Source organism: Triticum urartu, chromosome 6A (genome assembly GCF_056163025.1).
Source record: "Triticum urartu cultivar PI428250 chromosome 6A, HENAU_Tu73, whole genome shotgun sequence".
Taxonomy (NCBI): domain Eukaryota; kingdom Viridiplantae; phylum Streptophyta; class Magnoliopsida; order Poales; family Poaceae; genus Triticum; species Triticum urartu.
In genome coordinates, this window is record NC_141878.1 from 467,858,672 (window position 1) to 467,871,427 (window position 12,756).

General features: G+C 45.4%; 1 protein-coding gene across 1 annotated transcript; it reads right to left on the minus strand.

Annotated features, from left to right (window-relative positions):
* Positions 1–3,967: 3,967 nt before the first annotated feature.
* Positions 3,968–5,287, minus strand: LOC125514110 (ATP-dependent Clp protease ATP-binding subunit). Its single transcript, XM_048679369.2, has 2 exons — positions 4,686–5,287; positions 3,968–4,466 (listed from the first exon to the last, which is right to left on the minus strand). The coding sequence occupies exons 1-2, from the start codon at positions 5,196–5,198 to the stop codon at positions 4,191–4,193; spliced, it is 789 nt and encodes a 262-aa protein (XP_048535326.1). The 5' UTR covers positions 5,199–5,287; the 3' UTR covers positions 3,968–4,190.
* Positions 5,288–12,756: the final 7,469 nt, after the last annotated feature.

Sequence of the window (12,756 nt, forward strand, 5' to 3'; positions counted from 1 at the left end):
AGACAACCATACTATCAAAAGGGGCACATGCAAAATATCAATTAATGAACTTATTTCAATATCTTAAGTCAAATCCCCAATATTTCCACTAAAAAACTTGTATATCTGTTTTTCAACCTTCTCTATACCTTCCAACATTTTTGTCCAGTACTACTACTACATGCAGAATAATGTCGAGGGGAAATGTGTTTCTACATGTTTCCATACTGCTTCCATCATACGGAAATACTTGTCGGAGAAATGGATAAACTGTCGGAGAAACGAGTGAATAGCATAAACTACCACTTTTCGCGTTATGGCACCACAAAACTATCAGATTTTTGTTTGTCGCTAATAATTACCAAAATCGGCGTCGGCTGTTTTAAAAAACCTAAATAAGTGGGCGTTTTACAATTGATCGCGATTATGACTGGTTGGGCCCACGCGTAACTGCCGTGGCATAAAAGCAATCAGGTCCCTGCCCAGAAATAAAAAAGCAATCGGGTCCCTGTCGTCCTGCAGCTCACGCCCTCACGCAGCGACCTCGCCAGACTCCCTCCGGCCGCTCTTCGTGCCCGGCCATGTTGCAGGACCGGCGAAGGGCTCCCTCCTGCCGCTCCCCTTGCCCGGCCTTGCGTGCTCAGGCGAGCGCAGATGCGAACCGCTGGAGAAGCGGCCGCCTCTCTCTGCGTTCGGGCCGCCATGCCCAGGAACTCGGGCTGCCGCGCCCAGGAGCTCGGGCCGCCGCGTTCCTCGGGGTGGCGTGGTCCTGCGAGAAGCCCTGCCGCGCCCGCAGACGCCGTGCAGCAGCTCCACAGGCTCGGCTCCCATGCCCATCGCCGGCAATCTCCTCGCCAGCAATCGCCGTGGAGCAGAGGGCAGCAGGAACAGTGGAGGCGGGGCTCCACGTGCGCGGAAGGAGGCAGCCGGACGTGGCATAAGGCGTGGCGTGCGCCAGCAATGTGGGCGGCGGCCATGGCCATGTGACAGTGCTCTGTAGAGAGGAGGAGAAGGGAGACAGAGAGGAGGGGGAGATAGAGATGAGACACTGACACGTGAGGCCCGCATATCATTAAACAGTCAAACAAACGGTTTGTTTAGGTATAGGTCTGACCTGTCATAAACCGGTTTAATTTCTGAGCAACAGATAATTTGTGTTTTTCGAAACAGCCGACAATGATTCTGGTAATTATCAGCGACAAACAAAAATCTGATAGTTTTTTAAAACCATAACACAAAAAATGATAGTTTTATACTATTCATTTCGGAGAAATGGATGTCCATTTCTCCATAATATTTCCGGACGGAGGGAGTATTCGGCAAAAATGACCCATATGAGTGGGTCTCAAGGGGCCTATGTTGGATCTATCGACTTCCAAAATCTTGTTAGCCTTTGTTTCTCTGAAACAAGCAACATGACTACAATAAACGGAGATGTCTGTGACGGATAAGACATGAGATCAAACAGTGGGAAAGTGGCAACCGGCCAAGACTACTACTAATAGGCGTCCACCCGACAAGGAGAGAGACATCTTAAGCTTCGCCAAGATCTTTGAAAATCCTAACTTCAGCTGATTAGCACAATCAGTAGATTCATCTAGACACCCTGTTAGATCATCCATCCCTAACTTGACAAGTTTACTTCCAACTCCCCAAGCACATTTTGTACAAACCTAAGGTTCCATTTTTCACTCAGTATTCTCCCCATCACCCTTTTGTCGAACCTCCCATCTTCCATCGATTTTTTCTGGGTTTTCATTCCATTCTGGTTTCCATGAAACCAATCTTTTCTAACCCCAAAACCAAATTAATATATGGTATCTCTACTTCCAATGTCTTAGTTGGTAGAATAATCTCCATGATTTTTTATGATAAACCTGGTACCGGTCATACATATTTGGTAAGCCAATAAACATCAATAAATTCAGGGCCAGTAGCTATTACTCCATCCGTTCTCAAATATAAGTCTTTCAATAAATTCCAACAAGTGACTACATTTTTTTCGAAAAGGGGGAGCACCCCCGCCTCTGCATCAGAATGATGCATACGGTTAATTTAATTAATAAGCAAATAAGTTCAACAGAGGTCTTAAAGTCTCCAACAAAGGGACAAAAAAATGCTCACAAAGAGTAGGAAAAAAAAGTAGACATAAAGCCACAACCGACTGGCAAAAGAAAGATAGGAAAACTAATTGCCTATCCTATTACATGACCGCCATCCAAACCGGTTGAAAATAGCCCGTGCTACCATCTCCCATCAGATAGATCCAGCAACCAAACGCTCCCTAGCCTCCGTCGGAGTGAGTAGCGACCACATACGGATCAACGCAGTGGCTCGGAAGATAACCTGCGAAAAATGAATATTTGTTGTTCTGTTAAAGACCAAATCATTTCTGCAGTTCCAGACTAAGAACAAACTCCTACGTGAATGTGCCTCGCTGTTTCGGAATCTATCCCGTTAAGCCACGTCCCAAATAACGTACTGACAGAATTCAGAGGAGTAATGTTAATGGCTATGTGTACCGACCGCCATAAATTTTTTGCCAACGGGCAGTCAAGAAAGAGGTGTTTGATGGATTCATCCCGATCACAAAAGCTACATCTTATAGGTCCTCTCCAGTTGCATTTTGCCAGGTTGTCCTTAGTTAAAATGACTTGTTTATGTACAAACCACATAAACACTTTAACTTTCGAAGGCACTTTGACTTTCCAAACATGTTTGGAACTAGGAATGGAGTTAGAATTGATAACATCCATGTACATGGATTTAACCTTAAACTCTCCAGTCCTAGTAAGCTTTCAGCACAACTGATCGAGCCGTTGAGAAAGCTAAACCTCCATCAGTCCACTCACAAGATGGAGCCAGGCTTCCCAACGGGTTCCGACTAGCGTTCTCCTGAATTGATTATTGAGAGGGATGGACTGAAGTATTGTCGCAACGTAAGCGTCTCTTCGTTGAACAATACTATAAAGGGATGGATATTGAAGCATGAGGGGCGTTTTCCCTAGCCATGTATCCTCCCAGAATCTCGTGGTGGTACCGTTTTCGACTATAAACTTTGTCCTATTGAAAAAAACTGATTTAACTCTCATCAGTCCTTTCTAGAAAGGCAAGTCCGTCGGCCTCACTGTTACCTGGGACAAAGTTTTGGAATGAAGATACTTACTACGCAGAATCTGCGCCCATGTGGCCTCCGTCTCTACAAATAACTTATACAGCCACTTACTGTGAAGACATCTGTTCTTGACTTCAAGATTTTCAATGCCTTGACCCCCCTTGATCTTTCGGTCTACAAATAATATCCCATTTGGCGAGCCTGTATTTTCGCTTTAGTTCATCACTCTGCCCGAAGAATCGGGATCGATAGAAGTCCAGCCTTTTCCTAACTCTAACTGGAATCTCAAAAAAGGACAAGAGAAACATTGGCATACTCGTGAGAACCAAATTAATAAGCAAGTGACTACATAGGGAGCAAAATGAGTGAATCTACACTCTAAAATATGTCTACATACATTTGTATGTTGTAGTTCATTTGAAATGTCTAAAAAGACTTATATTTAGAAACAGAGGGGGTACATACCAATTAATCTCTTATAGTATTTGGTAACCCAATAGAGCGGATTAATCATTGACACATACCTATTTTATTATTAGTTCAAGAAAAAGTTGCAAAATTTGTACTTCGTCGTAACCAAAGCATAATCTTATCTTGTCTATTTGCTTTGCATCAAGATTTATCTTGTACTCCCTCCGGTCCTTTTTACTTTATATATTAGAATTCTCTGAAGTCAAACTTCACAAAGTTTGACCGTATTTATATGAAAAAATATCAACATCTGCCATGTTAAAGTTATACAATATGAAACTTTAAGTCATGACATATCTATTGATATTGATTTCAGATTGTGGATGTTTGTACTTTTTTCTATAAAGTTGGTCAAACTTTACGAGGCTTGATTTCAGTCAAATCTTATATGCGAACTAAAAAGGACCGGAGAGAATATGATCCTTTTATTGTGTTAAAAAATATTTGGCCCCTGTGGCACTATGTGCAAAATGTGTTCCCCGTTACTACACACATGTGGTAATTTATATACAAGAACTTAGATTATGCGTACAATTAATTATTCCCCGAGCAACAAGGACTCAAGGATCTTCCTTTGTGTGATTTAGGTGTTTCACGAAATTTGTAGACCACGAAACAGGCATGATCAGGAGGCGCTGGCGATGGAGATGGTGGCGTTCAAATAAGCAATGCACTCGGTTGGCAGGTTGAGGAAGGTGTTCATGAATACATCATCGATGGGGTCGAGGACGGCCACCCCGACCAGCTTGCATCTCCCTCCGCCGTCCAATCTTTCGCCAGTTCCGCGTCTTATGGCTCCACTGGACTCCTCAGACGTCAGTGTTGTGTCGACGAACAACGGCGGAGCTTGGTAGATGCTCCCAACCGAGAAACAGAACCTCGACCTGAACTTCAGGTCGACCTGAAACGTGCATACGCATGCAGAGGTCATGATCATTTTCTGTGACCATTTAAATGCCAAGCAAGAACTTGGTCCAAATACTCTGAGACCACGTATAAACTACTAAAAATCTCTTGGTCGTCGCTCCCGAAAAAGTAATCTCTTATCTGGGCTGATAAGTGGTAACAACACATGGGCGCAGGACGGCAGGGTGCAGAGAGGAGGCAGTGCAAAGCTTACCTGACCAGTCGTCCGATCAATGCTCCCGCGCAGAGCCTCGGGCAAGATGTCGATCTTGAGGAATGGCGGCAGCGGCAGCCCTAGGAACCTAGTGGTGGCGCCAGACATTGCCGGGATGTACAGGCTCGACACGTCGAAATCGACGAGCACCGTGCCATCCGCCTCCGCCGTGCCGCTCGCGCCACGCCCGGCTCCCACGCCGCGGCCGCCATGGGCGTTGTAAGCGAAGTCCGGGTACCGGGAGATGCCCAGCCGGCAGCCGTCGCGCGTCAGGAACTCGACGCTGAACGTGTCGGCATCGGGCCGAGCCCGCGGCGACGCGACGGCAGGGGCAGGTTGCTGCTCGCCTTGGCCGGTGGATGCTGCCGAGACCGCGTGCTTGTCGCTGCGTCGCGGATGTAAAGGTCTCGGCCGTGAGCCGGAGGCGCATGGTTTCCTGGGATTGGCGAGTTTTTGCAGGGCTGGGCCTCGGAGGCTCCACGCGGAGGTGTTGATACCGCCCAGCTTTGCCATTTTGGAGTCTGCGCAGCTGAAGCGATGAAGAAGAGGGACCCGGTGCGGCTTGCAGTTGTGGCTGTGCGATGGACCTCGGAAACCTTATCTCTTATGCTCTATTTGGATGCAGAGTATATGTAGAGGCCACCGTTAGGCGCCGGCGCACCAACCGAATGTTTCGGCCAGTCTGCTCCCACCCGCCCGATTTGTTGTGCAACATCGTTGGATTCGAGCTCTGCCTTTTTTACCTTGTCCTTATCTCCCTGAACGCTCGCCGTGCCGATCGTCCGTCGGGGCTGCCCTCTGCTCTAGCACTCAGCTCGCCCCGGCCGCTCCGGCACTCAGCTCGCCCCGGCCGCCGGTTGGAGCTGACCGCTCGCCGCCTCGGCCGCCCGTCGGAGCGCCATGGATGCAGCTCCGCGACTCAGCTCGTCCAGTCCGCTCGCCGCCCCGGCCATCCGTCGGAGCCGCCCCGCGCTCCGGGACTCGGCTCGCCCCGACCGCTCGCTGCCCCCGCTGCTCATCGTAGTGCCATGGATGTAGCTCCGCCTCACCGATGATTGGTTTCAGCAAAAAACAGAGATGCCCCGTGGTAGCATTTTCCCGTGTCAGTCGTAGCAAATGAAGACAACGGTTGTAGCAAAAAAAATCCATCGGCGTCACCATTGTAGCAAAAATGTTAATCGGATGTAGCAAAACACAGCGCCAATGGTAGCAAAAAACGAGGATATTGCAACAAAAATGTCGTCCTCGTCGTCGCCGGTCACACCTCAGTCGTAAAAAAGCACCATGGCCGCATGAATGGATGTAGGAAAAACACAGACAGTAGTAGCAAAAACTTAACACGGTTGTAGCTTTTATCTCAATGGTTGAAGCCTTTCCCCTCTATGGTGGAAGCATTTCTGTAAACGATTGAAACTTTTTTCTTTTTGAGCAACGTCTGGGTGAAAGCTTTTCTCTATTGTTCGGTTGAAGCTTTTTTCATCAAAGGTTGTAGTGTTTTATATAGACGGTTGTAGCTTTCCTCGATAGCACTGATCGCTTACAACTTTCTGTATATACAGTTGAAGCATTTTTAATCTTGGGTTGAAGCTTTCCTGTCAACGGTTGCAACATTCACCAGCCTCCCCAGCTATCGCGCATCTCTGATTGAAGCAAAAAATACCATCGGTTCCAGCAAAAAATCTCTATGGTAGTAGCAAAACCAAAACACAGTTGTAGCAAAAAAAATGGTCATCCGTCGTCTCGCCGTGACGTCGAGGTTCCAGCAAATTTGCGCCGCGGGGTGCAGTCCTGCCATGGCTGGTTGCAGCTCCGGCATGGCCGGGTCCGGCGAGGTAGGGAGAGCTCCGATGCACGCGGATCCGCGCGGATCTGCTCGAGGGCGGCCAGATCTGCTGAACGGCGACGCGCCTGGGAGGCCTGCGGCGCGGGGCGATGCGTTGACCATGGCAGCGGGGAGAGAAAAAGAGAGGGATGCACGAGAGGAAAAAGGGAAAAGGAAGGAGGACTAGTCGTCTCGGGTCCATCACGCCACGTGGTTGCTCATGAGTGGGTCGCATCGCACACGCGTGGACTGGACCGGCCGAAGCTTCGGCCGGTGCCCCGGTCCCAAACGTTTCCCATATGTAAAACTGTAGTATTTAAAATCTACAGTTTTTAAACCTCTGGCTGTAATAACATCACAATTTGTGAGAACAATTGTATTTTACAGTATTTGCAAAACCATGAGACGTTTGGCACATGCATTATTTTATTTCGGTTAGACATACTATTTGTTCTTTGGAGAAAGAACGTAAAACCTTCATAGAAGTATGTAAATATATTTTAGTCCCTCCGTTCCTTTGTATAATATGTATTATTATTATTATTATTATTATTATTATTATTATTATTAAAAAGGAGGCACATTGCCCGGCTTTGGCGAACCGATTCCCTTACGAGTACATATCGAAGTTCGAAGGAGTTCAACCGCAAAAGGAAAAAAGGAGAACAAAATAAGTTCGATACAGACCCCTCAGGCCAAGGCACAAGGAAAATCAGCAAGATGAAGTATCCTAGTGAAGACGACGAAGTGTAACGGTACAATATCAGACGACAGATGCCCTTCAGCCTCCCCGCTGATCATCATGAGTCATGTGCCGCCGCAGCTCGAAGCCGAGCGCTCTGAACTTCTCAAGTAGCATCGCAATGGTGGATGCGTCCTCCAATTTGCTCGGTGGTTTCCAAAGCTGTAGAAAAATGATCATTTTATAGACAATATCATCAGGATGTTTAATGAATTTTCCTTCAGTTACAACTTTAGTCCTAACATGCCGCAAGGCCCAAGCTATTGCCGCAAAAACAAGCCATGTAACCCTACGGGTACGCCCAGAAAGACGTGCAGCTAACGTATGGAAAGCTCCAAACGAAGTGGGCGCCCAACTGCACTTTGTGATATCCCGAATGGAGCCCCATAGGAGTTGTGTAAGGCTGCACTTGAAGAAGATGTGGTTGGTATTTTCGATCACATCGCACAAAGGACACCGCCCATCCCTGGGCCATGTCGTTTTTGTACTTGAACATCGGTAGGCAGCCTATCACGTACCAGCTGCCATAGGAAAATTTTGACTTTAATAGGGATGTGAGCCCTCCAAATATCCATTGCTTGAAATGGTGCAGCTCCGTTGTGTAAGGAACGGTACAAGGACTCCGTCGTGAACTGTCCCGAAGGTTCTAACTTCCACCGGAATGAGTCCGGTTCCGAGGTCAGTGCAACAGTTTGTAACAAGGCCACCAACCGACCCCATTCATCCCTCTCAAGTAAACTGATGGAGCGGCAAAACTAGGGGCTCCATTGACCATCCCTCCAAATCTCGCTGACTAGTGCATTCGGAGTTGTTGCGATAGCGAACAACTGGGGAAAAGCGGTAGCAAGCGGCTCTAGCCCCATCCACACGTCTAACCAAAAGATGGTGGATTGTCCATTACCAATATAGTGAAATGCCCCCAGATGCAACAGGTGTCTAATCTTTACAATCGCTTTCCAAAACGACGAGCCGTTTCTTCGTGATGCTATGGATACCGGGGCATGCTGTAAATATTTGTGTTTGATGATGTCTAACCATAGGCCACCTTGGTCGGTCAGCATTTTCCATGCCCACTTTGCCATCAGACACCAATTCATGTGCTTGCTATTTAAGATGCTGAGGCCGCCAACCTCTTTTGGCGCACAGATAGTACTCCAGTGTACCATATGATATTTTTGTTTCTCGAGTTCTTTACCTCAAAAGAACCGGGATAGTACATTATCAAATTTTTCGTGGATGCCATCTTGGAGCAGAAAAATCCCATGATGAGCATAGGCAAACTAAAGAGGCAAGAGTTGATCAACGTGGTTTTGCCCCCTATTGATTGGTATTTACCGATCCAAGGCTCCACCCGCCTAGCCACTCGATCAGTAAGGAAGAGGAGTCCTCGGTGGTGAGATGCTTGTTGGTTAGCGGCATGCCCAGATATTTGATGGGCAAGGTGCCGAGTCTACAGTTCATAATGTGAGCCGTTCTGAGTAGATGCTCCAAATTACCTTTAGTAAAAAAAGCCTCACTCTTGTCATAATTGATCTTCAGACCAGACATGGACTCAAAGCACATGAGCAGAAATCGAAGGTTCATGAGGCTAACTGGGTCATTCTTGATTATGATCAACGTGTCATCAGCGTACTGTAGGTGAGTGATTCCCCCTTCCATAAGGTTAGGAAAAATTCCTTGGATATGGCCAGCCTTCCTAGCTCCCTCTAGGATGACTGCCAGAGCCTCAACCACAATGTTGAAGAGCAGAGGGGATTTGGGGTCCCCTTTCCTGACCCCTCGGGTATTACGGAAATATGGCCCCGGCTCTCCATTGATGTTGATGGCCGTTTGCCCTCCTCACACCATTGATACGTCTCCAATGTATCTATAATTTTTTTATTGTTCCATGCTATTATATTATCTATCTTGGATGTGTTATATGCATTTATATGCTATTTTATATGATTTTTGGGACTAACCTATTAACCTAGAGCCCAATGCCAGTTTCTGTTTTTCCCTTGTTTTTGAGTCGCAGAAAAGGAATACCAAACGGAGTCTAATTGACCTGAAAATTTACGGAGAATATTTTTGGAAAATATAAAAAATACTGGAACGAAAAGATATCAAAGAAGAGTCCCGAGGCCACCACTAGGGTGGAGGGCGCGCCCCCCGTCCTTGTCGTCGCCTCGTGGGCCTCCTGGCTTGTCCCCGATGCCAACACCTCCTATAAATCCCAAAACCTCCAGAAATAAACCTAGATCGGGAGTTCCGCCTCCGCAAGCCTCTGTAGCCACGAAAAGCCAATTGGGAGCCCGTTCCGGCACCCTGTCAGAGGGGGGGAACCATCACCGGTGGCCATCTTCATCATCCCAGCACTCTCCATGACGAGGAGGGAGTAGTTCACCCTTGTGGTTGAGGGTATGTACCAGTAGTTATGTGTTTGATCTCTCTCTCTCTCTCTCTCTCTCGTGTTCTTAATTTGGCACGATCTTGATGTACCGCGAGCTTTGCTACTATAGTTGAATCATATGGTGTTTTCTCCCCTCTACCTTATTGCAATGGATTGAGTTTTCCCTTTGAAGTTATCTTATCGGATTGAGTCTTTAAGGATTTGAGAACACTTGATGTATGTCTTGCATGTGCTTATCTGTGGTGACAATGGGATATTCATGTGATCTACTTGATGTATGTTTTGGTGATCAACTTGTGGGTTCTGTGACCTTGTTAACTTATGCAAAGGAGTTGGCACACCTTTTCATCTTGACTCTCCGGTACTCTTTGATGTTCTTTGTGTTGGTTTGAATAGATGAATCTGAGATTGTGTGATGCATATCGTATAATCAAACCCGCGGATACTTGTGGTGACATTGGAGTATCTAGGTGACATTAGGGTTTTGGTTGATGTGTGTATTAAGGTGTTATTTTAGTACGAACTCTAGGGTTGTTTGTGACACTTATAGGAATAGCCCAATAGATCGATCAGAAAGAATAACTTTGATGTGGTTTCGTACCCAACAATAATCTCTTCGTTTATTCTCTGCTATTAGTGACTTTGGAGTGACTCTTTGTTGCATGTTAAGGAATTGTTATATGATCTAATTATGTTATCATTGCTGAGAGAACTTGCACTAGTGAAAGTATGAACCCTGGGCCTTGTTTCTAAGCATTGCAATACCATTTTCGCTCACTTTTGTTACTAGTTACCTTGCTATTTTTATAATTTCAGCTTACAAAAACCTATATCTACTATCCATATTGCACTTGTATCACCATCTCTTCGCCGAACTAGTGCACCTATACAATTTACCATTGTATTGGGTGTGTTGGGGACACAAGAGACTATTTGTTATTTGGTAGCAGGGTTGTTTGAGAGAGACCATCTTCATCCTATGCCTCCCACGGATTGATAAACCTTAGGTCATCCACTTTAGGGAAATTTGCTACTATCCTACAAAACTCTATGCTTGGAGGCCCAACACGAGTCTACAAGAAGAAGGCTGCGTAGTAGACATCAAGCTCTTTTCTGGCGCCGTTGCCGGGTAGGCTAGGTAAGCGGCACTCACCCGTCAACGAAGCTCTTTTCTGGCGCCGTTGCCGGGGAGGTGAGTGCTTGAAGGTATATCTTTAGATCTTGCAATCGAATCTTTTAGTTTCTTGTTTTATCACTAGTTTAGTTTATAAAGAGAAAACTACAAAAAATGGAATTGAGGTTTCCTCATATGCTTCATCTTTATAATGTCTTTCGTGAAAATGACGGAAAGGAAAATTGTGCTAAAGTGTTAAAAGAAAAAATCTATAAAATGTTTGGCACTAAATCTTTGAATGATGAGCATGATTGCAATGTTGTTAGTATGAATTCTTTGAATATTCATGATGCTAATGATATGCAAAGCCACAAGCCTGGGGATGCTATGTTTGATGAAAATGATATTTTTGTCCCCCAAGTTTTGATGAGAAAATTTACTATGATGATAGCATGCCTCCTATTTATGATGATTATGTTGATGAAAGTGGATTTGGAGAGGCAGTGACTTTATTTAGTGATGAATCCACTATTTTGGACAAGGTTCCAATTGATTATGAGAACAAAGTTGCTATCTATGATGATTATTGTGCTGACTTGTATGCTATAAATAATAATGATAACCATGAAACTTGTCATCATGATTTTAATTTTCAATTGGATTATGCCTCACAGGATAGTTATTTTGTTGAGTTTCCTCCCACTACAATTCATGAGAATAAATTTGCTTATGTGAAGAGTAACAAAATTTCTATGCTTGTAGATCATGAAAAGAATGATTTGTGTGCTATTTATATTGTTGAATTCATTCATGATGCTACTGAAAATTATTATGAGAGAGGAACATATGCTTCTACATATTGCAATAATATCAAGTTTCCTCTCTATGTGTTGAAAATCTTGAAGTTTTGCTTGCTTTACCTTCCTATGCTAGTTGATTCTTGTTCCCACGAAATATTTGCTCACAAAATCCCTATGCATAGGAAGTGGGTTAGACTTAAATGTGCTAGTCATATTCTTCATGATGCTCCCATTATGTTTCAATTCTTATCTTTTATGCGAGCATCATTGAAATCATCATGCCTAGCTAGAAAGGCATTAAAGGAAAGCGCTTGTTGGGAGATGATACGCCCATTTTGCATCATGCTTTTATATCGATATTTATTGCATTATGGGCTGTTATTACACATTATGTCACAACACTTATGCCTATTCTCTCTTATTTACAAGGTTTACATGAAGAGGGAGAATGCTGGCAGCTGGGATTCTGGGCTGGAAAAGGAGCAAATATTAGAGACCTATTCTGCACAGCTCCAAAAGTCCTAAAACTTCACGGAAGCTATTTCCAGAATATATAAAAAATACTGAGCGCAATAAGTTCCAGAGGGGGCCACACCCTGGCCACGAGGGTGGGGGGCGCGCCCTACCCCCTGGGCGCGCCCCCTGCCTCGTGGGCCCCCTGGTGGCCCTCCGATGCCCATCTTCTGCTATATGGAGTCTTTCGTCGAGGAAAAAAATCACAAGCAAGCTTTTGGGACGAGACTCCACCGCCATGAGGCAGAACCAATCTAGGGCTCCGGCGGAGCTGTTCTGCGGGGACACTTCCCTCCGGGAGGGGGAAATCATCACCATCGTCATCACCAACGATCCTCTCATCAAGAGGGGGTCAATCTCCATCAACATATTCACCAGCACCATCTCATCTCAAACCCTAGTTCATCTCTTGTATCCAATCTTTGTATCCAAACCTCAGATTGGTACATGTGGGTTGCTAGTAGTGTTGATTACTCCTTGTAGTTGGTGCTAGTTGGTTTACTTGGTGGAAGATCATATGTTCAGATCCATTATGCATATTAATACCCCTCTGATTATGAACATGAATATGCTTTGTGAGTAGTTACGTTTGTTCCTGAGGACATGGGAGAAGTCTTGCTATTAGTAGTCATGTGAATTTGGTATTCGTTTGATATTTTGATGAGATGTATGTTGTCATCCCTCTAGT